At 44.4% G+C, this 27,163-nt stretch overlaps 1 protein-coding gene across 1 annotated transcript in view; it reads left to right on the top strand.

The window, feature by feature from the left end:
• Positions 1 to 26,888, top strand: part of LOC147729732 (phosphorylase b kinase gamma catalytic chain, skeletal muscle/heart isoform-like) — a 229,995-nt gene extending 203,107 nt beyond the window's left edge. Inside the window, exons 6-10 of the mRNA XM_086954616.1 lie at positions 11,847 to 12,010; positions 13,054 to 13,144; positions 22,704 to 22,857; positions 24,664 to 24,789; positions 26,096 to 26,888. Coding sequence (XP_086810742.1) covers positions 11,847 to 12,010; positions 13,054 to 13,144; positions 22,704 to 22,857; positions 24,664 to 24,789; positions 26,096 to 26,341 — 781 coding nt within the window. The 3' untranslated portion in view covers positions 26,342 to 26,888. The remainder of the gene's footprint in view (positions 1 to 11,846; positions 12,011 to 13,053; positions 13,145 to 22,703; positions 22,858 to 24,663; positions 24,790 to 26,095) is intronic.
• Positions 26,889 to 27,163: the final 275 nt, after the last annotated feature.

The raw sequence follows: 27,163 nt of genomic DNA, 5'->3' as shown, positions 1-27,163 counted from the left end.
TGCAGGCTAACACTGAAAGCTGGTATTTCTTTGGCTCTCATAAAGCGCTGCGTCCCCAGAACGGATTCACAAGACACCCGGGGGCTAAATACGCAAGATTTAGATTTGTGTTCGGGGGGTGGGAACCTAATCGCACCGCTCCCCGCCGTGCGTGGCCCGAGACGGCCGCAGCGCCCCACAGTCAGCAGTTTATTTTTGGAGCCTGGCAGAAGGTCACAACCGCCTGTGTTCCTCCGCATACAGCACGACTCTCCAGGCGAAGACGGCGGGACACAGCCCTCCACAGTTTGCGCAATCTCTTCTCAGAGCCGGGCAAAAGAAAACTATCACCCGTGCTCCTCACCACTCATCGCGACCATCCTGGCGGTGGCGGCGGGACGTAGATCCTCTCAGCCCCGCTATCAATTCTCGGAGCTGGGCAGAAGGTCACAATCACCCGTGCTCCTCATTACACACCGCGATTCTTCAGGAGGGGGCAGCGGGACAGCGTATCAGTTCCGGGGCACCAACTTTCACTTTCGGGCTGGATCGACTCACTCCGTGGCCCCCGATGTTGTTGAACTGGAGGGCGGACTCACCCTTCACGCGAGGTCCCGGCTTCTCGCCGGACCAGGCCCCAGACTTCCGGACGGCACAGCTCCATACCTGAATCACGGAGGCGATCCAGGGGAGAAGGTATGGGCGCCGCTCATACTCCCAAAGCGGGTGGTGATAATTGCGTGCAGGATATAGTATCTGGGAACGGAGGTTGGCGGAGCCGAGTCTCTACGCGACCATCTTGGTCGCCGGCTTGGCTCCTCCCCAAAAAACAAGATTCTTATTTTCCATCACCTAGCCAATCTTTGAGATCTTTGTGTGTAGTGTAAAAACAGCCTGAGTAATGCTGGAAATATTGTTATTGTTGAATTTAAGTAAATCCCATATAAACGGTGTCATCTGCTGTTTTCATGCTCTAATCTCAAACATTGTGTGTGTGTGTTTTGCAGTATGTTTTTGTTACACATTTTCTTTTACATTATTACAGTTTGTGGTGCATGGGAATTCAGTGATTTGCCTCACTTTGGTTTTACACCTGAGCAAGGCTTAGCAACCAGTACCACAGTTTGTATGGTAAAAGTTAGTACGTTTGATTATAATAATAAAAGATGTTTCTCTATCACTGTGCAGGTCACAATTTGTAATCCCCTGTGATTGGCTGCAATCATAGTGATAATGACATGCAAGGGACAGCAGATCACCATCCCTATGATTGCATTACAAAGTGGAAATCTATTTTTTTAAAGCAGCCCATGTTCCTTATGTTTAAAAAGATTTATATTACAAATAAAAATAATACATATTTTGAAAAACTTCAGGAGGACAGGGAGTGATCCCCCTAAGGTTGTTAACATGATTTAAAAAAAGGGAAGGTATTCTAAGAAGATCTCACCCCCTTTGTGAATCTATTACCACCCCAACTTTGGGGATCCCTGACTCATCAATAGTTTTCAACCGTAAATGCGGCCATAAATCATTGATACATTTCTTTCAGAATCAGAAATATGAGGGGGACAGACCAGTGTGAAATTTGTAAAAAAACATAAGTGCTGGGGTTCTTGTCAGGAGGCAGCTTGCAAAAGTCCTTTAATAAGTCTGAAAGAATTTCCCATAACAAAAAAATGGCTTTTTACAAATTTAGAAGAGTCCTTTTGCAGTCAAAACGTATGTGATTTTGGAAATCACATGGTTTGTTATAGCAAGAAGTCTTTGTAAATAAGGCCCATGATTTTCAATATGTACCTCTTCTTTGGAGCTGGCCACTACAGCACCATCAGTCTTCAAGTGTGTAAACAATGCACTTTGTTTCCACTGTCCTCTGATGTTGTGGAGGGACAGGATGCGTTGCTCGGGCTGAGCACTTTAAATTTTATGGAGAAAATACATAGATAGATGGCTGCTGAAACCTGACACAGAGATTGTGGCAACCAACCCTGAGTCCCTGGGGGACCAGACTATCGCTTTTAAAATGCATATATTAGGGTGAGGTCTCTACCCATGGTGAGATGGCTCTTGAGCAATGTAGGGCTGCATTATCAGTACCACTGTACCACTGAATGGTGGGTGGTAATTCCACAACCCTGGAATTATTGATAATGGGGGCCCATCAACCTCAGAGGTGGAAAAGGAAAGGCTATTGCTGGTTGAACCTGGGCATGAATTTTTTGAAATTAACAGGGGAGTATGAAATTTCACATTTTCATCTACGAAAATGCTTTCGGCAGCCGAAATCTGCAGAGAAAACATGACAGATGTGCAGTGTTTCTATAGACCTTGTAATTCACAATGGGGCTTAACCTCAGTTACGGGCCCCACTTGGAAACTGGCTTAGGTTTTTGGTACATTTTCCTACTTTTTCTAGTCCCCATAGAACATTTTTTTCCTCAGCACAAGCTCACATTGGTAGCTACCCCAGCAAGAAGAACATAGATTCCTGTCGGAGGTTAAGTTGACCAAGGATCCAAAATCTATCGCCCCTTACCCCTCACGAGCTGATGTGAGTGGTAGGCGAGATCACTCACAGACACAGGAGACCTGCAGCATGTATCTGCCTTGACACATGCAGTTAAGCCACATTTTCCTTGGAAAAAGGGTCATTGCTGCATCACCAGAATAGAATGTTTATTGAGCTATTGATTCCCAAGACCAAGAAACTTCAAAATGCACCGGCTTATGAAATCAAAACTTAATACTTGATAACATAATTATCCAGTGAAATAGAAAAAGGCTGTTAATGGACACAAACCCCTCATTTGAGGATGTTCATAGATGTTTTTTCTCACTGCCTCTGCATTACTATGTGGTCAATCCACCCACTCTTTAATTTCACTGACAAATATGTTTTCAGCAATGGGCATGGACTGGAAGCATTACTTGTGTGTACTGTGTTGTAACTAAACCACCTGCACTGTGGCTGGATGATCCTCAACCAAATGGAAGCCTGCTTGGTATAGAGAACCAGAAAACAAATGAAGGCAATAAAGAGACTTCTACAGCAGTTCATACAAACAGGAAAGCTCAGACTGATTCTGAAATGAAAAGAATTTGTACTTGTATAGCATTACTTATACCCTGAGGCATCTTGGCGCTGTACACATACCGCTGTGGAACCCTTCCTGGCTTTTCCCTGTGAAATGCCCACTCCTGGGCATCCCCGCGCTGTTGGGGCCGTTGTGGAGATTAAGCAAGCTATTGCCCAGAGTGGGACCCATGATTAGAGTAGGCACCGAGGCGAGAATTATCAGGTCCGAGGAAATTGAGCCCAAGACCCGCCGAGGCAGGAATTGAACCCTGGTCCCGGGCTAGACCTCTGCATCAGGGTCGGCCGCTCTTACCATTGAGCGGCACTTCTCCACAATTCTGGAATGTGATACATTTGTTGTTCAATAGCCACACTGCCTATTAAAATAAACACCTTTATCTTTGGTTATCTTCTTCAGAGCCCACCACCCCAATGAACCTAGACGAATTTGAAGAGTGAAAAATGCAGAACAGTTGGTTCCAAGTAGATTGCTCCAAAAAAGATTATAAGAGATCATTTCTATGTGTTATCTTAGCAGCAGATGGAGATGAGTTTTCATAAATGAGTTTTTTTCATCAGCGGAAGCTCACACACCAGTCTACTTCTCGATTCTGTATACCATCCTGTCGTAGTCTGTCCACCAACTGACTTAACACTATGAGCCCATCAGCTCCACGGTTGAACTAGGCCAGCATTTCATATTGGCTTCTGCCAAACATACACCCGCTCATTAGAATATAGCAGGAGCACAATATTATTACATTTTTGGAGTGGGAAAGTATAAAAGCCACATTCCCCATGAAGGACTATGGCTCTGGAGGCCATATTTAAAGCTCTTGCCAATAGTTGTTATTTATTTTTGTTTCTTTTGTAAAAAGTGTCAAAATTAGAAGAAAAATCCATGCGATCACGGTCTCGCTTCCATCATGGTGAATCTCACAGGGAGTCTCTCTCTACGTAAAGGCGCCTGCCTTCATCGTAAAGCTGGCGTGCATGTTCAAGTGACAGAGTTTAAAGAGGTCTAAGAGTCCTCCTTAATGCTTTGCAGTGCACACAGATGTTGTGTTGTGTCCAGACTGAGAAATACATAGGGGCAGATTTACAAGCCCCCTGCGCCACACTTGCATCATTTTTAACATGGGAAAAGTGACATAAGGGTGGCTCGAGGGGGGAGATGGAGGTAGACATTAGGTCCGTCTTCCAGTCTGTGTATAATTGTTAACAAATCTGTAAATGACAGATCAGAGAACCTCACCAAAGGGAAGGGCTTCCGCTAAATGTGTGAAATGCGCCCAGAATCAAAGAAGAGATTTCTCTTCTTGAGTTCCCTCAGCTTATAAATAAGCCCCATAGTTTGCTTTATGGGAGTTGATCCCGGGTTACTCACTAGGGGGTTAGAGGAAGGTTTTGTAGGGTTTCGCTTTGGCTGATGAGTGTTCGTTGAACATCAATGTGGTGGTAGGCATTTTCCAGGCACCCTGAGATTGAACTGCGATGAAATTTTGGACGACATATTTGTGGACATTTGGCTTGTTGAATCAAACATTAATGGCGGATGTTGAGTGGTTTGTGGGCGCATAAAGGGGGGATGTTTGCAGAGGTAGCCTATAGTGGTGGCGTGATGAATTGCATCCCATGTATAGAGACTGCTCTAACAGAGCGCCAATGATGGCCTTTTAGGGGATGTACATTGTTACAACGCATGCTTTTAGCACGCATGCTGTAACAACGCGGTTTTTATAGCGCATTCTTTTACAAAGCATAATACAAAGGGGTGGAGGATAGTGAATATTTTAATTTACTATTCCAACACCAGTCCCCGTTGACACTAGGGAAGGTGTTGGGTAGTAAATTAAAAGTATTCCCTATCCTTGAAATCCCCCCATGGTCATGCGTTGCAATAGAATGCGATTTAAAAACTGCGTTGTAATTTATTTATTTATTTATTTTGAAAGTTTTATATAGCGCGAACAAGATCTTCGCAGATATCAGAGCGCTTTACATAGGTGAATAGCAGAATATACACAGAAACATCTATAGTGTTAAAAGTACAGTGAAATGATATCATAAACAATCAAGTAGTCAATTTCAAAGTCATACAGAAAAGCAAAGGGTTCGAACAAGTAGTACAGATGAGCACTGAGTCTTTGAAGTTGATCCCCAGTAGTGTTTCAGGTGCATTTAGCCATGAGGATCGCTTTTACTTCTTTCTTGAAAAGAATGGTAGATGGGATGAGTCTGATTTCAGGGGGGAGTGAGTTCCAAATCCTGGGAGCCATTCCTGAGAAAGAGCGTTTGTAGGTTTTTTCTTTGCGGAATCTTTTAGGCTTTAGCAAAAGATTGTTTGTGCCTCTAGTGTTTCTGGATCCTCCAGAAATCGTCAGCTTCTGAGCGAGGTATCTAGGTGAGCTAAGGTGGACAGCCTTGTGTGTCAGACAAGCGATTTTCAGGTGTATCCTGGCTTCAAAAGGCAGCCAGTTCAGGGATTTGAAGTCAGGGGAGATGTGTGAGTGTTTTTTTGATCCAGTGATAAGTCTCGCTGCGGCGTTTAAAGAGGCTCTTATGGGTGCCGTAGTGGCTTGGGGGAGACCGCAGAGGGCGGTGCTGCCGTATTCTATTCGAGGAATGACAAGTGATTGTACCGCAGTTTGGAAATCTTTGGCTGGAAGGAAGGGTTTAAGTTTCCTAAGGGTGTTGATTTGGAAATTTGCTCCCTTAGTTGCTTTGTTGATGTGTTCCTGCATGCTGAGATTGGTGTCGAGTGTTATGCCCAAGGATTTTGCTGAGTCCACGATGGTGGGTTGAACATTGAGTGCTGTTAGGTGTTTAAGCCATATTTGTGCGGTAGTGATCTTCGCGGGAGGTGAGATCAAAAGGAACTCTGTTTTGAGGGCATTAAGTTTGAGATGATTAGCGGCCAACCAGGATTGGGTGCTACTGATCGTTGAATTCAAGAGTGTGATGTCATTGGGTGATTGAAGTTTGAGATAAAGTTGGGTGTCATCAGCATACATGTGGAAGTGCACATTGGATTCTTGTAGCAAGGTGGTGAGAGGTTCCATAACTAGGTTGAACAGAGTTGGGGATAGGGAGGACCCTTGTGGTACGCCTAGCGATACAGGTCTTGGCGCGGACATCAAGTTGTTGCTCTTGAATTTCTGCGACCTGTTATGCAGAAAGGACGTGAACCATTTGAGCACAGTTCCAGATAGGCCCATTCTTGTGTTTAATAGGTCGAGTAGATTCTCATGTTTGACGGTGTCAAATGCGGAGGAGAGATCAAGGAGGATTAGGAGGCAGGTATCGTTGTTATCTAGGATTTGGAGGGCGTCATCGATTATGTGAGTCATAGCAGTTTCAGTACTGTGATTTGCTCTGAAGCCTGATTGATGAGAGTTGAGAAGATCAAACTGAGTAATGTGTTTAGACAATTGTATTTGTACGCATTTTTCCAGCAGTTTGGCAAGAGTCGGAATGTTGGTGATGGGGCGGTAGTTGTTGAGGTCTGAGGGGTCGGCTGTAGGTTTCTTTAGCAAGGGCGTGACTTGCCCCACTTTGAGGGAGTCGGGAATGGACCCTTGTTGAAGTGAGCTGTTAATGATTTTAGTCCAGAGTGGAAGGAGCGACGGGGTAAGGGCTTTGACAGCGTTAGCAGGAAGGGGGTCCGTGAGGTGGTTGGAAGGTTTCAGTGTGCTGAGCAGTTTGCCAATTTCTTCTTCCGTGTAGGTGACAAAGGTTGACCAGATGGCATTGTTTTTTGGTTTAGTTGGTGCTATGTAGAGGGGTTTGGGGTAGCGGCTTGCATCCATGAGAAGGTCATTCTTTATATTGTCAGTTTTTTGGATAAAGAAAGAGGCGAAGTCTTCACAGGAGGGAGCTTCACCCATAGTGTTGAGAGGTTGGGGGTGTTCTTTGGATTGCGTTCGGATAAGCTCAAACAGCTTTCTCGGACGATTTTTGGCTAGGTCAAGCTGACGGCTGAAGAAGACTGATTTTGAGCGTTTTATTTTCCTGAAGTAGGCATTTCTCTTTTTCTTCAGGGTTTTTAGGTTCAGTGCAGAGGGAGCTGATCTCCAGGTGCGCTCTGCCATTCGCATGGCGCGTCTGTCGTCATTGAGACTCCCGTCGTACCAGGGATTGGAGATTTTTGCGGAGGCTTTTTTTAGCTGCAAGGGTGCGACTTCATTAATTATTGAGGACATAGTATTAAGATAGTGATCAGTCAAGGATTGGACGTCCTTAACGCCAGTGGGAGGAAGTAGTGAATTGCAGCTGTTGGGGGGCAGAGGGTTTGAGTTTAGTTTTTTCATGTCTCTTTTCCAGATTTTGGGCCTGGCGGATTGAACAGGGTTAAATTTAACTTTTACATTGATGAAGAATGTGATAATGTGATGGTCTGACCAGTCACAGGGTTGGATAGATTCGAGATGGATAGAGGCTTCTTTGGAGATGATAAGGTCGAGGATAGAGCCTTTCTTGTGAGTTGGACTATTGCAGATTTGAGTGAGGTCAAGGGCGTTAAGGAAATTCTTCAGACCTTTTACCACCGCATCATTGTGATCGTTCCAGTGGAGGTTGAAGTCACCAAGGTATATTTGTGTGAGTTGTCGCCCGGAGTTGGTTGAGATCATATCCATGATTTGCTGGGAGAAGGTAAGGTTGTCGCCGGGTGGGTGATACACGCCGTGAAGAGTGCAAATCGGTTTGCCCTCACTGATAATATTGAGGCAGATGTATTCACAGGAGGTTGGGGAGGGTAGGGAGGGGGAAGTTACTTTCAGGACAGAGAGGTTGCGCCTGTGTATACATGCGATTCCGCCACCTTTTTTATTGCCAGTCCTGTCAAGTCTGGTGATGTGGTAGTTGGGGGGAACCAGAATGTCCATTATAGGTGTAGAAGATTCTGTTAGCCATGTTTCAGTCATGATGATTAAGTCAAGATCCAGTTTTAGGATGAGATCGGCGATAGCGAAGGAGTGTTTTGCGGCTGATCTGCAGTTGAGGAGAGTGCATTTGAGACGGGGTGTGTCGAGGGAGGAAGGGGGTTCTAGAGCGAGAGGGACTTTACTCAGGTTACTATGGATAGCTATTCTGTTGTTCAGTGTGGGGGGTCTAAGGGGATTGGAGTGAATCGTGGGAATGGCAGTGAGAGTGTCGGGTGTATTGCTATGGGGAGCTGGGTCGTAGGAGCGGAGGAGGGCGATTGTGTCTAGGTCCGAGAGAGGATTACAGGAGCGATGGGGGCGGTTTTCGCGGTTGTGAACAGGGATTGTGGTCCAGTGCGGTGGGAGTCGAGTGCGAGAGTTCGCCACCCGGGTGGAGGACCAGTTGGGAGGGGAGGTGATGGTGGAGGCGCGTGCGGGCTGTCTGGGATGAGTGCTGAGTAGTTGTTTGATGATGTGAATGTCTTGTTTGATCTGGTGGAGGGTGTTGGGTGAGGGGTGACTGGATTGTGATAGGCAGAGTAGATGTTGTTTGATGATGTGCATGTCTTCTTTGAGCTGGAGGAGGGAGGTCGTAGTGCAGTCCAGTGTGAGAGATGTGTTGGAGGTGGGGATGGGAGGGTCGGTCGTTGTGGTGGGGGTGAGGATGGGAGGTTCGGGCGTGGGTGACAACGGGGAGATGTTGGAGGTGTGGTTGAGAGTATTGGTGGTAGGCGGAGAGTGAAGGGTGGAGGATGGGCGTTTATTAGTGGTGGAGGGGGCGCATGTACGGTAGTGCGGGGTGAGAATGGGGGGGGAGGTGGGGTTGTATGTGGTTCTTTGTTGAGGAGTCGTAGTTGAAGAGTTAGGGGTAGCGTGTTCTGCGTGGTTGGTTAATGAGTGGGGGTGAGGGCTGAGAATGGGGGGGGACAAAGGGTGGGGTTTAACTGTGAGCTTGTCGATCAGATGCTTAGCTTGATTAGGCGGGATGTGGGTGGGGGCTGTGATGTCCTGGGTGACAAGAATGGGAATGTGGGATGGAATATGGGGGGAGGGGGTACGGCTGGTGTATGTGGGGCCAAGATCAATGTCAGTGATTGAGGGGTGTGGGGTAGCAGCAGTGGATGGGAGCATGGCTAAGGTGCCGGTGGTATAGGAGAGGTGCGTGTCGTTTTGGGGCTGCGCTAGATTAGCGGCGTTGTTGGTATGGGAAGTGGTGTCAGGGGTGAGTGGAATGGTTGTGGTATGAGTGGGGGTCAAGATGTTGGTGGGGGGGGGGGTGTGGCTGGTGTGCGAGGGGGAAAGGTCTGAGTCTGTGAGTGAGGAATGTGGTGTGGCTACAGTAAGTGGAGGAATGACTGTGGTGACGGGGGTAGAGGAGAGGTGCGTGTCGTTTAGGGGCTGAGCTAGGAGAGAATGGTTGTGATTAGGGGCTGTGAAATCACGGGTGATAGGACTGAGAGTGCTGTGTGTGCTGTGAGTGGGGGTCCGTGGTTTGGAGAGGTGCTGTATGAAAGTGGGGAACAGGTTGTCTAGTAGTTCCAGGTTCCTGTCCGTGGATTGGATAAGGACAATCCCGTTGTTATAAATAGTGACGGTGGTTCTGCCCGGGAAGAGTTGGGAAGGTGTGATGGTGAGTGTTCGGCCATGAGCGGATTTCCTAGCATTGGAGACGGTGAGTAGGGAGAGGAACGTTTTTCTCCATTGAGCTCTTCGTGTGGTGTGGAAGATGATATCAATGTTTACGGCACCATTGACCGGTGAGAAGTAGGTGTCTGCAAAGGGGGTTTCAGGGTGGGACCTCAGTAGATTGTGTTTAAAGCGTTTTGCAGCGTTTTTGGTGAGTGCGGGTGGGTAGTTGATTCTATATGTGTGCTTGCCGATGAGCTCCATGATATGGTGACGGAATAGGTAGGGGCGTGTGGGTGCCCAGTAGACGCCGGTTGCCGGGAGTAATAGTGACACAGGTAACAGTGACACAAGTAACAGCCAGGGTATGTGAGGTAGTCGTCAACGTAAACAGGGTAGCGAGGTAGTGAGGTGTAATGAGTGCAGAAGATTATGCAGGAATAAAATAAAATACCTATGCAGGCAGTAAAAAACCTGAATCGAAAGTGACAGAAGTGAGTATGTGTCGGTAGCGAAATACACTTGCAAACAAAAGTCAAATGCAGAATAAGGTAGACGTACAATACTAAAAATATGCTGGAATAAGGTACCTATGCAAACTGTAAAATACCTGGGTCGAAGGTGAGCAATAGTGAGAAGTCAGAAATAGTCAAAAATATGTGAGGTACATGAATCAATAGCCAGATACAATTGATAACATGAGTCACATGAGACAGGTGGCGCTAAATACAATACCACTGTAGAAGGCCAACATATAAGGTAGCCCTCGGTGCAGGATACAATTAGGAATATAAAACCACAATAGACTGCAAAAATATATGAGGTAGCCCTCGGTGCAGGATACAATTGGGAGTATAAAAATATAGTACCACTATAAACGGCACAGAGATATGAGGTAGCAATCAGTGCAAGATACAGTTAGGAATATAAAACCACAATAAACTGCAAAAAAAATATATGAGGTAGCCCTCGGTGCAGGATACAGTTAGGAATATAAAAATATAAAAGTATAGTACCACTATAAACGGCACAGAGATATGAGGTAGCAATCAGTGCAAGATACAGTTAGGAATATAAAACCACAATAAACTGCAAAAAATATATGAGGTAGCCCTCGGTGCAGGATACAGTTAGGAATATAAAAATATAATACCACTATGAACGGCACAAATATATGAGGTAGTAATCGGTGCATTACATGTGCAGATAAAGTGAAAAGTGCTGGATACAGTAAGGGGTATAGTAATATAATATAGAACCCCTATGAAAGTGCTGGATACAGTAAGGGGTATAGTAATATAATATAGTACCACTATGAAAGGCAGACACTATCATAGTCCGACGTGGTAGCGCCCAGTGGTGTACATTGTGCATTGCTCATGGCTTGCTGGAAGGGAGTCTTATCTCTATTTCTGTTGGTCATGCGAGGGGGAGGCAAACTGGGGAGCCTCGCGGCCATCTGGATACCGAAGGGGATTTATGTCTACAGTTTTATGGCCCCAGCCATTTTGCACAAAGGAGGTAGCTCAAAGTGTGTGCAGTTTAATGGCTCCAGCCATATTGCAACAAGGAGGTAGTTAAAAGTTGCGTGCTAAAAGTTGCGTCGTAAACGACGTTCCCCCCTTTTAGGAGACATGCATGAAATGTCCTTTTTTGACCCCTAATTAGTCCTCTGACTGCACTTTGTTAAGGGATAAAGAAGAAGGAAGAGAAAGGAAAATACCGACAAAGGGAGAAACCAATCATGAAAAAAAAGTAGTGACATAAGACATGGAAAGTGTAGAGTAGTGAAAGGAAGAGGCACAAGGGGGGAGGGGTGTTGCATTCAGTAAAATAAAGATGATGGGTCCTCGTTGTAATGTTCAAGTAGTATATTTATTCTTGGGATTAGATGGTCAGGTACAGCAATAAAGTAGAAATGTAGTCTGGTAAGAAACCCCACCGTTAGCAGATAACTTCCTGCTCAGCCTCCAGGTAACTGATAAATCCCTTGAATAGCAACAGGTAGAATCATGGATGACATCACAGACATGACATAGACAAGCAGACACTAACACTAAGGAGGGACAAAGAGAGAGGAAGAGCAGGATATAACAAGGGGGCGTCCCATCCTTTAGAAGCACCAGCATCGGCCTCCTAAAGAAAACTCTAAGCCCCTGCACTTATATTACTTCAAATTAAACCCGTGAATGTGTGCTTTCGTACCAGAACGACTCTGTTTCCCTTTACTCTTTTAGGAATATCATGCGCGCTCTGCTGGGAGTGGTGTCCTACCTCCATTCCCTAAACATTGTTCACAGGGACCTCAAACCGGAGAACATCCTTCTCGATGACGACATGAACATAAAGCTGACCGACTTTGGCTTTTCCTCTCAGATCTCCGAAGGGGAGAAACTCAGAGGTAAGATGTATTGCCTCAGGCCTCTACAGGATTTGATTCCTCGTGGGATGGTTACTGCTTAGCTTATATTTTACCAATATGGCTATTTATTGAATAACTGAAAATCTATTGACCATGAATCAGATGGAGGTGTTTTGCCAAATTGGTAGGAAGATGCCAGTGTGAAATGTCCCGCCATCGCTGCAGTTCTGGTAACCTGGATACCACTTCTTGTCCTTGCTACAGTTTAATTGGTAGAGCACAAATTAGTCTATCACCAGTGTCTCCTGGTACAAAGCATGTTAAACACGATGAAGTATTAATCCTTAAGCTGCTCAGTGGGGGCCTACCAGTCATTCATAGGAAAAATTGTCTCCTTTGTTTGTATTTCCATTATTCCTCTTTATTCGTTTACCATAATTTTAATTTCATTAAAGGTACATGCTTAAATAAGCCCTGGTGTCCCAATGTAAAGCGGGGTTTGCCCTTCAACAGTGTTACAGTCTGACACATTCTCCTGTAATTGTTGTCTAAGTCTTTATTTAGTAGACTCTCAGGTTTGTGCCACTGAAAAAATAGCCAGAATTTCATTGACTTTTAAGGACACGGTGGAAGTGTCCATCTGTCAGAGATCCCAGCCATGAGGCATTACAACACAGACTACCAGACATGTTGATAAGGATAAGGATAAGGATAAGGATTAGGAGGCTTTGGTGGACAAGGGATGGGTGGGTGACATGGGATATCTTTCTGTGCTGCTGTCTGTGTGGGTTTTTGAGTATTATGTTTAAAGCTGTGTCTGAGAGTGTGTGTTTTTGGTTGGGGTCTTGTATAACATTGTCTGTATTACAGGGTAGCTGTGGCGCCAAATGTTAAAGTGGTCCAATCCCTGGCCAGGTTCTTCACTATCCTTAAGAGTTTTCACCCTTGTACTCATTTTTCTATCTAATAATAATGCAATGTCCATGTTTTACTGCTGCGAGAGAGGGCATCTGCTTCTCTAGTTTTAAAACAACAACCTACAGACCCCCTCTCATCCAAACTGAAACTCTCTCTTCTTGCAGAACTCTGTGGTACTCCAGGGTACTTAGCTCCTGAGATCATACAGTGCTCAATGGACGAGTACCACCCCGGGTACGGAAAAGAGATTGACATGTAAGTAGAGTCTGCCATTCAGTAGGAAATCTGGTGAATTAATAGCGATAATACCAAATTAGAACTGGTTTAGAATGAAAGGGGTTTGAATATGAGGTGGTACATAGCAACAGGGATGGCTGGTGAAATATGTGACTGAACCAAACCAAATTAATCTGAGAAAAGGGATACATACTTCTAGCCCAAGGAGCATCAGGTGCAGTCCAGTCTTGGTGCAGCCTCTCTTTGCTGGGTACAGGGAACAGCAGGCAGTCCTTCTTTCATCCACTCTTCACTACAGCTGTGATCTGAGGCCTGTGTGTCAGGGATGCAACTTTTCACTTCATTAAAATTAAAATATGATTGTATATCGCATGGCTACCATCCGGAGGCCTCCAGCGCTATTATCCACCAGAGCACTATTAAGTTTTAATCACCAAACAGCCAAGTTTCTCTAGTAGTTTCCTAAACAGACATTCTCCTTTCATTCTCAACCTAGTGGGCAGCTCATTCCACAGTTTTTCCTCTGGGAAAGAGAAAGATCTCCCCCCACTCCTTACTTTCCGCACAGTTGGTATTTCGGCTAAATGTAGCGAGGATGATCTCAATTATCTCCTGGGCACATAAGAACGAATCATGGGACACAAAATTTGAGGGCCTTTTTTATGTTAAACTCTGTGAGCAATGCATATTGATTTAAATTGGATTCTACGTTTAAATGGAAGCTAGTGCAAGGCAATGAGAGACCCGGACATCGATTGATACCTCGGTATCTTAAATAATAGCCTTGCCGCTGTATTGTCGATTACCTGAAGTCTTTTCAACATGAAGAGCAGACATCCAAGGTAATGGGAGTTTCCATAATCCAGGTGGGAAATAATCATTCCCTGCATCACAATCATGCGAACCCTGAGGGACTCCATACTTGAGAGGGAAGGAATCAGAGTAAAATGGGTTCTCAGTCATAAAAGTAATGAGGAGAGCCAGAAAAACGCTAGTGCTACAGCTGTTGATCTGTGCCATAACTTATTGTGGATGACAATGCCAAGCACAGCATTAAGATCCAGTAGGATCACTGCAGCTGTACCTCCACGATCCTGTATCATTCTCAATTCCTCGACCACGGCTAACAACGCAGTTTCTGTACTATGGCTGCTCGAAAGCACATTTGCGTATGATGAAGACATCTATTATGTTCCAGAAAAGTTGAAAGATGCTGGTTAATGTGTTTTTCGAGAACCTTACCCATTATGGGAAGCAGGGAAATAGGTTTTCAACTTTCAGAGGGTCAAGGATCTTTAAAAAAATAGGCTTTAAAACAATATGTTTCCAGGAGGATGGTCCACAGGAATTTGCTGCATTTTTTTTTTTTTTTGCAGAATATTCTGCCTGTATCCTTCTGATAGCGTGATGGTAGTTATTAGTTGACTTCCTATAGTCCTGTTTGTTATTAGGATCATATACATTCCTTCATTGTCTCTGCAGTGTTTTACACTCTTTTTTCAGTTCTTGCAACTGAGAGTTAACTATGGTGCTCTTGTTACCTGATGAGGAGGTCTTAACTTCTAGAAAATAATATTATTATCAAGTGCTGCAGAAATCCACTCATCGAAGTTCCGTGCAGCAGCAACCAAATTATCTTCAAATGTTGGAAAAGAGCTGGGCCACGCTTGGACCAATAGCAATCGAATCTAGGAGGTGCCTGCGCGAGTTTGCTCTTCTCCTGTTTCAAACATCCAAATGGGCATCATGTAAAGATCAGGCTGAGCATGCTTAACACATTGATTGGGAATATTTGTGAACATCGGGTCCAGAAGATGGCCATTCCAATGTGAGAGGGTTTTCACATTTTGTTCCAGTGTATCACTGCTAAGTCATGACTTAGAGTAGTGGCAGAGGAATAATTTGTATCTTCTAAATGACCGTTTAACCCCCCAATAGGGTAAAGTTTGATATATGTTAAGCGCTATTCCTGCCAAAACTTCAGGAAGAGGATTTGCAAACTGTGACACTAGGCCAGGAGTGCAGTAAATTAATGCCCCCAAATAAGGTGAAGGTAGAAGACAACCGTATTGAAATTAAAGTACTTCTGAGTCCAGAATGCAGGGGAGAGAGCGAGCAGGCTAATGAAGCTTTACCTATTATGCCCCCCCCCGCTCAACTTATTTTGATGATCAGATCTTGCCTTGTAGCGCTTTACCCTATTAGTAGCGCCTGCATGAGATCAGGCCTGGGTCCTTCTTGAAGCCAAGTTTCTATCAGCAACAGTATATCTGGCTGTCCGTCACTTAGAAATGCAAAAAAGTTTTATTTATGGCAGGCCAAGCAGTGAGCCACAGTTAATTAGGAATAGCTTCCAATTAAGGAGGCTTATATTATTTATATTGGGTACAAAATTATTTTCAAGGGAAAATCGCAATACGCACATATACGCCTTTCTGCCACTAAACCAATTCAGTGAATGCCTTTCCACTTTCCACTTACTTGTAGTGCGTGTAGTTGCTCAGGGGAATAAGTCTATTTTGCTGGCCTTGAAGACAAGGGTTCTTGGACCCATGGCGCCAAACAGACGTGGATGATTGCAGACGGGCTAGCCTTTGGCGCATCTGTCCACAGGCATCCATTAAATAGAGTGTTCCAGTAAACAGCTGGTGCGCCAACCAAGATGGCTACTCAAACTGGCCAAATAATGACTAAAGCCCACTAAAATCTCACTGGTGTCCGCACAGTACAATGGCAAAAGTGCAATGTGTCATAAAGAAGAAAGTCCTCTTTCAGTTCCCACTTAGATTATTCCTCCCTTCAAGTTCCCTCAACAATAAAAACAATATCCCTCAAGCACAAAGTAAAAATGATTAAAAATGATGTGAAAACAATGAAAGCAAAATAGTACCAACAGTAGGGCATTTGCCCACAGGCATCCATTAAATACAGTGGACCAGAAAACGGCTAGAACGCCAACCAACATGAAGTCTTGCGCTGGTCCAATAACTAATAACCAATAAGAACTCGCCCTACCTGGTTACCTCCTGTGTGATGATGATTGCAATATTCTGCCAAATTCCAAGATAGAAAAACCTGTTTCTTGGTGTGTGGAGCTTACCAGCCCATTCTAGAGGTATGGCTACCTTACGGACACACGCCTACAAACTGGTTTGACAACTGTTTTCCCGTCTCTGTCCCCGGCCTGTCTACCAGAACAAAAGAGTAGCCCCTCTTGTATGTGTCTACCATCTGCCCTTCAAATGTGGCTTCCCCTTTGAAACTTTCCTTTTGGACTCACACCCTGTTTGGCCTTCCTACCAGGGAGATATAACACCTCTTCCAATAGCAGGCCCTTTGTGTTCCTTCCTGAGAGTCATTCACACCTCTCCCCAGGAGGGCAGAAGGCAATCTTGTGACCAGCAATCAAAAACCGTCACTGGACAACAGAGTGGCAACTTTCTGAAGTTGCTATTTACTCACAAGTTACATTACATTCGATTTGAGTCTCACTTTGGGTTTAATGCAATGATTCTTTTGATATTTAGAAGTACCTACTTTAGAGTTTATCACAGTTGATTTAACTTTGTGTGACCCTGTACTCGCCAATAGGGCTATTAGTCTTTCTATAGTAAAATCAACAATGTGGGTTTTTTACTATCAGGACATGTAAAAGAAAATGTCCTACTTTTTAATACACAGCACCTTTACTTTGGCCTTGTTAGGCCTACCTCAGGGGTCACTTTTATATATATTAAAAAGGAAGGCTTGGGCTTTTTCATTACATTGAATGGCAAAGTCGATTTTTTTTTTTTAGTGTGTATTTTGGTATCGCGTGCAGCTACCCCAACGGGGTGTCCCGGCGCTCCTGTGTGACTACATACAGCCTTGGAAGGTTATTTGAGGCGGAGGTTGATCAGCAGAACAGATAAGTTTTGAGGGCTCTCCGGAAAGGTTGTTCATCCTTAATCAACCGGATGGCATTAGGAAGTTTATTCCAAAGTTTTCCCACCCGAGCGGGTTTTCCTAAATCTGGGAACTGTAAGGAGATTTTTAGATGAGGAGCGTAAAGTCCTGATGTTATTATAAGGGATCAGGCAAGTGGACAGATAGGCAGAGCCTTTACCTTGCATGGCCCGATGAGCTAGTACCAGGGCTTTGAATTCTGCCCTTTTGTGCAGTGGTAACCAGTGAAGTTCACGACAGTGGGGAGCAATATCCTCACGTAGGGGAATACCTGCAACTAGTCGCACCGCCGCATTCTGGATCGTCTGTAGGCGATGACAAAGCCCTACAGACAGACCAGTATAGAGGGCATTGCGTAGTCTAGGTGCGAAGTAATTAACGCCTGTACTACGATCTTCCTGGTGTTACTGGGTAGAAAATGAATGAACTATTTTATCATTCTGATCTTGGCTAGACCTGCAGCGGAGACTGTGTGAACTTCCTGATGAAAAGTGAGGTTGGAGTCCCATTTAACTCCAAGATTCTTCACAGAGTCTTTTGGGAAGGGGGGCACTTAAATCAAGGAGCCACCAGATGTTAGGGTCAAGAGGAGAAGGCTGGTGGAAAAAGAGAACCTCCGTTTTCCCTGCATTCAGCCTTAGGAAATTATTGTCCATCCATTGGACAATTGTACGGAGGCAGTTTTTTAAGGGATCAAATGTTGAGGGGGAGAGGTTATTAAATGAAAACAAAAGCTGGATATCATCAGCGTAGGAGGTGACCTTTATACCAGTTTGGGCGATGATATCAAAAAGTGGGGAAAACTAGACATTAAATAAAAGGGGGCTCAACGAGGAGCCCTTAGGAACTCCCCACCGAAGCGGGCGGCTTTCAGAAGTGAATGGGGGGGTAAAAACTGCCTGGGACCGGTTAGACAGGAAAGATGAAATCCATACCAAGGCCATGCCCCAGATGCCCTTCGAGTGGAGGCGTTCAAGGAATTAGCAATTAAACTGCTCTACCAGCCTGCAGTGGCAGGCTGGGAGACCTGATTTACTTTGTCATACTCGTGCTGACACAACCAGTGCTGCAGTTCCAAGAGGAACACTTAATTTACAGGACTAGGGTGCACCTAACACCATATACTAGGGACTTATACATAAGGCAACTAATGCCAATTAGGTATAGGCCAATTAAACATAATTTTGAAGGATCAGAGCACATGGACGGACGCCAGGTCAGCAGCACATAGTGCATTACAAAGTGATTACACCAGTACCTAAGAGTCAGAATGTGGAGCTGAACCTGCAAAATGCCTTTTCCTCACAGACCAGAAGTGACTTTCAACTGCTCAATTTCCCTGTCCAGCTTTCTTCTCATCTAGCCATGGAACACCAACTCCACTGCTCTGCCTGCAAGGTGGCCTCCCCACATCTTTCATATGCACTTTTTCCACATACACACATGATTTTGTGCTTGCTCTAAAAGAGCACACTGGTGGTCTAAGTAATGGGCTTTGCTCTGTTTTGCAGCCTCCTTGCTTTGCATTGCCTCTAGGTAACACAGCTTGGGGCACTAAAAACCATTATCACACCTGCCAACATGCAGCTAATGTACCCTGGTCCACAATGCCCACCAAGGGCTTTGCTGCCCTCAATGTCAGTCGATATCTATCTATGCAGCCGGCACCACTGCAACATAAATGGAAGTCAATATCACTCTGATCAGCATATCACCTGATTGACATTAACCAACATGCCTCGTCTCTCTCACTCTCTGCTCCTTCCTCTTGCCCTTCACTCCTGTACCCTTCTCTTTGTACTTATAACTCTCTCTCAATCTTTTGCCTTCATCCTTGTGCCTGTACTCCATTCTCCACTCTCTCTCTCTTTGTGCCTCTTTTTGCCCGCTTTCCTTGCACCCGATTTTTCCTTTACGCTTGATCTCCTCTGAATCCTACCGCACTTTCCGGCCCCCAGAGATTTCCTGTCTCCTGCTGTTCTGTACCTACATCCCCCTCACCCCTTAGGTGCCTTTCCCTCCTCCTGTGCCTAGCCCTTCCCTTGCCGCATCCTTTACCCGGCGCTGCCTTTTTATCCAGGACCTACTTAGCGGTGGCCGCTGTACAACCCCATTGAGCAGGTGCCTAGGTCCCAGCTTCCACTTACCTGGACTAGTCCTCCTTTCGGACTCAGACTCACTTCTTTAAGCCCCATCTCATTCTTATGCTCCTTCTCTCTTTCTGCTCCTCACTCTCGCCCTTCAATCCTGTGCCCTTACCCTTGTCCTTTTTACTCTCTCTCTCTCACTCTTTTGCTTTCACCCTTTGCCCATTCACTCTTCTCCACTCTTACTCTCTGTGCCTGTTTTCCACTTTCCACTCGCTCTCTTTGTGCCCAGTTTCCACTTTCCTGTCTCTCTTTGTGCCTCTTCATGCCCTATTTCCACTCACCACTCTCTCTATTTGTGCCTCTTTGTGCCAGTTTTCCTTGTGCCTGCTTTTCCTTCACAGTTGTTCTCCTCTGGTTCTTTCTGTGCTTTCCCACCAACGCCTCCCCTCTTCTGCACTTTCCAGTCTCCCTCGCTCCTTTCCTGCATCTCCCTTGCGTGCCTTCTTCCATCTTCTGCGTCCTATCCTTCCTTAGACCTGCCCTGTACCCACTCGCACTGCCCCCTCCCAGGACCTACTTAATGATAACTGCGGCGTAAGCCCATCTGCTACATCCTCACCTGGACTACGCCTAGCACCACAAACCCTAGTATGACTGAACAACACTGCTACACAGCCTCCCTCTTGTATGCTCCTCACCTCGTTCCACTGTAGGACCTTTTTCAGGCACTCGCAGCCATTTCACTTGAACCAACATACCCGAACCACACATACCCACCACATCTGGCATGCATGCTCCTCAACACTCGATCTCTCAGTAAACACAACACCAAGATCTGGAACACCATTAATTTGCACTCCCCAGACATCCGCTTCCTGACAGAGTTCCGGCTAAATCCCACATTAGCACTCACCATCGCCACAGCCATTCCACCAGGCTTCAAGATCTCCCGGCAGGACAGACCGGACAGACCAGGAGGAGGACTCACCATCACCCACAAGGACTCCATCGCCTGCACCACCTCCACTGACGAGAACTCAACCTGCATAGATTACAGACCGGCAACCACACCACCAACAAAGACACCCCATCTCACCGACCCCCCCAAGTCCACGGCCATGTATAGCAGTCTCCTTACAGACTTCATCACGCCCGTCGCCATCATCTCTAACAACTTCATTTTACTCGGTGAACTCAAGTTCCATTTCGAGGACCGAAAAGATCCCATCTCCGCTGTCCTACTCAAGAGGCTGGGACTCACCCAAATTGCCCAAAGTCCACAGGACACACCCTAAACCCCATCTTCACAGCTAGTAACAAGGTCAACAGCGTACTTTGCTCACTTGAACAAACCTCCACTTCTTCAGTGATGTACCCCAACCCCCCACAGCCAAGACTACTAAAAACCTCAGATGTAGCTTGAACAAGATAAAGGACACACACTAGACCAACACCCTCAATGCCCACCTGCCAAAACTCATTGGCGATATGTATGCTGACATTAAAGCCTTTAACAACTAGATCACTACAGGCTCAAACACCCTAGTGCCCCTGAAGAATGTCAGCAGGGTCGGACTGGGGACAGCAACTAGCCCCGGCAGGTTGCTGCTTGATCGGCCCTGTGAGCAGGGGAGGGGCATGGTAGCCACGAAGCACCGCTCCCACTTTTTTTTACAGGGGGCCGATATTGCAGCACTGCTGCAAAACCCACCCCCTGTACGAAAAGCGGTACAAAAGGGGGTAGTGATGGACGGAGCATCTGAACCAATCAAACACTCACACCCAGTCAACAGATCTGGGTTTAATCCATTACCGTTCTTTAGCCCACTCTGCCACCCCAGTTCAGACATGGCCATATGCAAATCAGTCTGACCCTGTGGCTCATGGGAACAGTCCAGCCCGAACTGCCAAGCCATGCCTTCCCTGGAGCGGAAACAAACTTCCTAGGACCGGTTTCTGGCATTACTGCCGTCTTCAGCCAGGCTTGCTTGAATCCTGGCAAAGAGAGCAAGGGACTCACGTCTGAGCATACCCTGCCAACTTATGGCGAACAAAGCGGTACAAAAGGGTGTGGTGATGGACGGATACTCCTCCGGTGATAAGCGACCTATACAGATCCTCATAACACAAAACACCACACTACCATGGCCTACAAGTCAGCACTGCTTCATCACCAGTTCAGTAGTATGTGAAACTGTCTTACTTTGTTTCTGTCTTAATTGTGTTTCCAGCCTTTTAGCCTTTTCTCTCTATCTCTCTAGACCTTGGGGCATATTCGCAAACCCCTATCTCCTCCAAAATATGACTTTTTAAGACGCTGTGGTGGCGAAAAGGGCTTCACCTTATTTACAGGGCAGCGTTAAACCACTTAACGTGGCTTAATGCTGCCTTGTGATTAAGGCACCCTTTCATAGTATACTTAGCGTGAAAAGGGCAGGCAATGGGTGTTGTGGTGAGCATTGCACTGCAACACCCATTGATTTTGCCACTGCCCTATATTGACAAGGGCAGCGTAAATATGAGGCAGTGCCGAAATTAAGACCAGGGGAAACCCGATCTTACCCTGGGGCAACGAGGAGAAAAGTTTAATTTCTCCTCGTTTTTGATGTTTCCACTTGTGCTACGTTGAGCAGCATACATAGAAACAGCAAAAGGCCATTGACTGTTTATTTGCCAGAAGGTGTACCTTCCTGCACAAAAACAATCATTCCCTGCCACACAGGCACTCTTGCACTATGTTTCAAGGGTGCCTGTGTTGGTGCTAGGCAACTAAATTTAGCGCCAGGGCAGGGGGCAAGCAGGGCTTCACTGTATCCTTGTAAATTCGGTGCAGCCCTGCGTTTCAGAAGTGGCGGATTGGGAGGTAAGCCACGGAGGCTAACCCCCGCTCTGCCACTTCCTCATAAATATGCCCCTTTGTCTCTTGTGAATCTGGACTTCCTTATTCACCTGTCTTTCTCTATTTCTTTCATTAAATGAAAGCTACTCTCTGTTTGAACTAGTGCTTTATTCATTCCATTTGCAATTCAGATTTCAGTTGCTAGACTGCAGTACAGATTCTTCCATATATATAGTTTAGCTAATCAACGAAGGTTGAACCCAGACCATCAAATGAATATTGGACTCAAGGTTCTGCAGGAACTTAACATTATATATTCTGCTAATATATGGTAATTGGGTTTAAGATTGGGTAGTTACCCGTGGCTTGTCCTTTAATGCCACTCGCACTGCTCCTCTGACTGTTGGCTTCAGGGATCATGAACACCACAGTCAGATAAACAAAGTAGGCAGGAGTCTGAGAGTCCTTTTAGTTTCTGTAATTAACACTCTTTGCCCTTCCACTGGTCCTTTATTTGCAAACAGGAGGCTGTTTACTTGCTAAAAGTGGAACAGGTGGTCAACTCTGTTATGGGTGTGGAAGTAAAAGGATGTGCAATGTCACGCCTGCTAACTTTGGTATTTTAATGAATCAATGTCCCTGCTTATTCTTCTATCTTAACTTTGACTTGACCCTAAATAAGAGAATTTCACTATGTGTTCAGGTGGAGCTCTGGTGTCATCATGTACACTCTCCTGGCCGGATTGCCTCCCTTCTGGCACAGGAAGCAGATGCTGATGCTGCGGATGATAATGAATGGAGACTATCACTTTGGCTCTCCCGAGTGGGACGATCGCTCTGACACTGTCAAAGATCTGGTATGTGTTACTCTAATATGCCTAAACCCACACATATATTACAATTTGGCGAGGGGCATGATGTTGACATCAGCGGTCCTGTGAAGAGGTCCTGCATCTTATGACTTGTTTGTAAATACCTCTCTCCAATGCACATTAACCAGGGGAAACCTCCTCCTTAGGAAGAAAGAATCAGGATTGTTTGATTCCATTGAATTCCATTAAATGCAGTGAGTTGGTCAATTTTCACTCTGAGGCTGGATACACTGCAGATGGTAAAGGGAGGGGTCAAGATGTAGCTGCAAGAAGCCAACCCTTATTCAGCAAGGAAAAGAGCCAGGGTACGGTAAGAATAATTGTCTAAAAGCAATTGGGTGGCAGAGGCCTCAATACCACTGCCCTAGGAGCAGCCCATCTGAGAGGTCTCCACCATATCATCGGGAATGTTTCAGCAAAAATGCTGCATGTTGTCTGGACTGCTATGTTATAGCAGTGTGGTAGGTGATATGGCACTTTGAAAAGCGAAAGAATTTGTCAGTGGCTTGTTGGGATTTTGTTTGAGGGGGTTGTTGTTTTTCCTCTCTGGAACCCCCCTGGTGATCGCAAACGGGAAAACAACAGCATTGGAATACCCACCTTACATAGGCCAGACCTGTAAACAACATGACTTTGGATGTCCTGTTGTGGCTGGTCTATCCCATAGGAATTTCAGATGGTGTCACTGGCTGAGGCTCCATTTTTGGAAATAAAGCAGTTTCACAACCTCTAAACAAGGCAGTGGAGTTGTGAGGCTGATGGACAGGCCATCCCCTGATTGTTAATGATGTTCCAATACCTCAGACCCTTAATGTTTTATTTAGAAGGCATAAATGAAGCATCTGTGACAGGTTATTAATCTCATGTAGCACATCACTCATGTAACATGATTTCTTAACTAAGCTAAGCATTTTTTTTTAAAACTGTTATAGGGAACAAAATAAGCAATTAAAAAATGCATTCTCTGGCCCTTGCTGAGATGACTTATTTTACTAAGGTGTTGAAAGGAAAACGTAACACTATTGAAATGAAAATTAATCACACATACAAAAATATTATCAGTTGGTATGTTGTTGTGAGTGATATTGTGGGCAACAAAACCACTAAAGGAAACAGCAATTTATCTATAGCCATTAATTCGGCCTAATATGAAACAAACATCCCTAATACATGTGAGGGAAAAAAAGCTGACAAAAGTATGAACCTTTTGGGTAATCTAACGAGATACTGAATTAGCTCTAGAACAAACATTTAAAACGAGAGCTTACTACAAATCTCTTTAAGATCAAATCTCTGAAGTCAGACCTCCTTTCAATCCTCGTATTGGAAAGCATAGCCATCCTGGTCTATGAAAATAGGAAAATATGTGAAGGTCCAGCAAGTAAAAGATGGCAGATTGAACATGTGATAAAAACTAAACTTGTTAGCTTTCCTACAACACTATGATGAGCTTCACAGTCTACTTCCAAATTTGAGAACACATTAAGATCTATTAAGGTTAAAGGTTGGCTGAGTCCTTCCCCAGATTTGGAAACCTAAGCGGAGCGATCTACATAGATCTTATCCTGCTTTGGAGAAATCAATTTTTATAAATCCAGGCGACTGCTGAAAAATTATAAAAACTTGAGAAAAAGTAAGGCGAATATTAGGTAAAAAGAGAAGGTTGCCAAGTTTCCTGTGCACCATAATTCAACAAATCTTTGAGTAAAAGTCCCTGTAATGTTCTGGGTGGAAAACACATTAAGGGAAGATCATCAGTAACAGTAAATATTTTGATAATTTTCATCCTAGATTGCACGACTTTTAGTGGTTAACCCTGAAAGGCGATTTACAGCAGAAGAAGCTCTTGCTCATCCATTTTTCCAGCAATATGACGTGGAAGAAGTTCGCCACTTTAGTCCTTACAGGAAATTCAAGGTCTGTTCTTAACTCATTGCTATTGTCTTTAATCAAAGTTTATATTTTGTTATTGAATTAATTGAACAGTTATCTGAGATTTGGTCTGATTCTTCTGTTTTCATTTATATTAATTGCCATTAGTAATTCCCACAAGATTTTATTCTATTTTGGTTTTATGTCCTAAATGAAAATTAATTTTTAATATTATATTTTTCAAAATGAATGGCCATTTACCTTTTGTAAGCCCAATATGGTGAATATTGAAAAACCCCACAGACTCATGAAGTGTGGAATGGTATTGAAGGGTTGCCCTCTGGGCTCAGTGTGCAATCTTTATTGCTTTTTATGAATTCCTTTCTTCAGAATTTATTATAGTATATTCAGACTACCCAAGAAAAAAATAAGGTGACTTCACAACACGCCCAAACCATAGAATAACAAAATAAAAGGGAACTATGTGGAACCATGTGGAATGTGTGAGGACAGGGAGGGGCCTCTGGAAGTGGGGGTGGGTAATAGGTTGGGGAACAATGTTACATCATTTATTTCTTTGAGAGGGAAAAGTGCTTAAACAATTGCATTAAAACAAACATTGTATATGAGAATTAAAAAATGCAGTGAAGAAATGGATTGTAGTTGATAGCATTTCTGGCAAAAAAATTGTTATCTGGTATGAAACAAAGTGAATTTAAAGAAATCTCCACATTAAGTGAGCGAGGAATCAACAAGTTTGTTATTGATCCTGACGTAATTTGATTATATAAGTAAAGGATCTTTCCATAGGTTTGGAAATCAGTGTGCATCAGAAGATAGTAAATGTATATAACATGGCTAGGAGTTGTTTGTAACTGTTTTCAGGAAAGTTGTGGTTTGATATGTTTCTGATATGCTGGGCCCATCGTAGAAGCATTGGTTTAATATAATCGCATAGCATTATGTTATCTACTCACATTGAGGTAGGATTTTGGACTAGTTGCATGATACAGAAATCATATTACTTGGGCTTCATAAAAATATCTTTAACTTTTTGAAAATGAATCATGAATACCATTTCGACATGTTAAATACATTATAAACAGATTAAGCAGGGCTTACCACAATACTGTTGTTTATTTTGAGTCAGTGAAGTTCAACACAAATTTTATAGGGCTGGGTCCAGGCTAAAGGTTCAGAATAATCACTGACTCTAAGTGCTCTTACCTTCACTTTATGTAAATGTGTCTGATCTGGCATTGGTACAGCCTTCCTGACCCAACCCTAATTTAAGGTCTCACAGTATTCCTTGAAACACAAAGTTGACTTGTATGAATCGCTCTTCCTTTAGGTGGTCTGCCTGACAGTGCTGGCGTCGGTTCGGATTTATCATTACTACCGGAGAGTGAAGCCGCTCACAAAGGAGATCATACTGCGTGATCCATATGCACTGAAGCCCATCCGGAAACTGATCGACGCCTGTGCCTTCCGCCTCTATGGACACTGGGTCAAAAAGGGCCAGCAGCAGAACCGGGCAGCCCTCTTCGAGAACACCCCAAAGGCCATCCTGCTGTCTCTAGCGGCAGAAGAATTATAACCATGGCCTAACCATGAGTAGCCTCTGTAGGAATCTTGTACAGTTTCAATAAGCAGAATATTTATTGCAGATTTTTAATATATTTTAACCAAAATATGGTATACTTGTTCAAAATACATTTTATTCACCATATACAACATAGTCAATCAAAGACTGACCTACAGTTTATGTTTCATTATTGATAAGACAATTTACTTTCTGGAAAGTGTAAACATCCATAGAATGTATGCCAAAATGTTAGTGTTTAATAAGTGAAATAGCAACTCCTATTGCTTACTTTATATTGGCTATGACCCTTCTGACAAGTGGGCTTTGGTATATTGAAGTGAAGTGAAACGCAGCAAGCACTGGCAAAGACAATACATCTGTATGATTTTAGATTGGGTGGATGTTTGTAGTAGGCACTGCAGTGCTGGATATAATAATGGAAGACATTAATTAGCTGCTATGAATATAAAACATGGAGGAAACTGAGTTTAAAGTATCATTGTGGCTTATGTAACAGTAATAAAGAAAACAGTGCTTTTTTCCTCACACTTAGATAGTTCTCATTTTAAAAGTGCTGCTTTTGTTATTATGGAAAAACAGCAAATATAGTTTACTCTAGGATTTGCCCTTGTATAATGTTGAGTTTCAAATAAGACAGATGGACAGCCAGTTCGAAAGATTGTTTGGTGGCCTGCATTCTGCCAGGGCAGCAGTAAATGTTATGTCTGCCATCCTGACTAACCCCTGTTTGCCTAATCTAGAGATTACCACCTGCCCAGCAATCATCTTTGTGCTAAGGCATCTCCATCATGGAGGCTCTTGTAAAGGCACAGA

Source organism: Lissotriton vulgaris, chromosome 2_1 (genome assembly GCF_964263255.1).
Source record: "Lissotriton vulgaris chromosome 2_1, aLisVul1.2, whole genome shotgun sequence".
NCBI classification, from domain to species: Eukaryota; Metazoa; Chordata; class Amphibia; order Caudata; family Salamandridae; genus Lissotriton; species Lissotriton vulgaris.
This window is presented reverse-complemented; position numbering and strand designations above follow the sequence as displayed.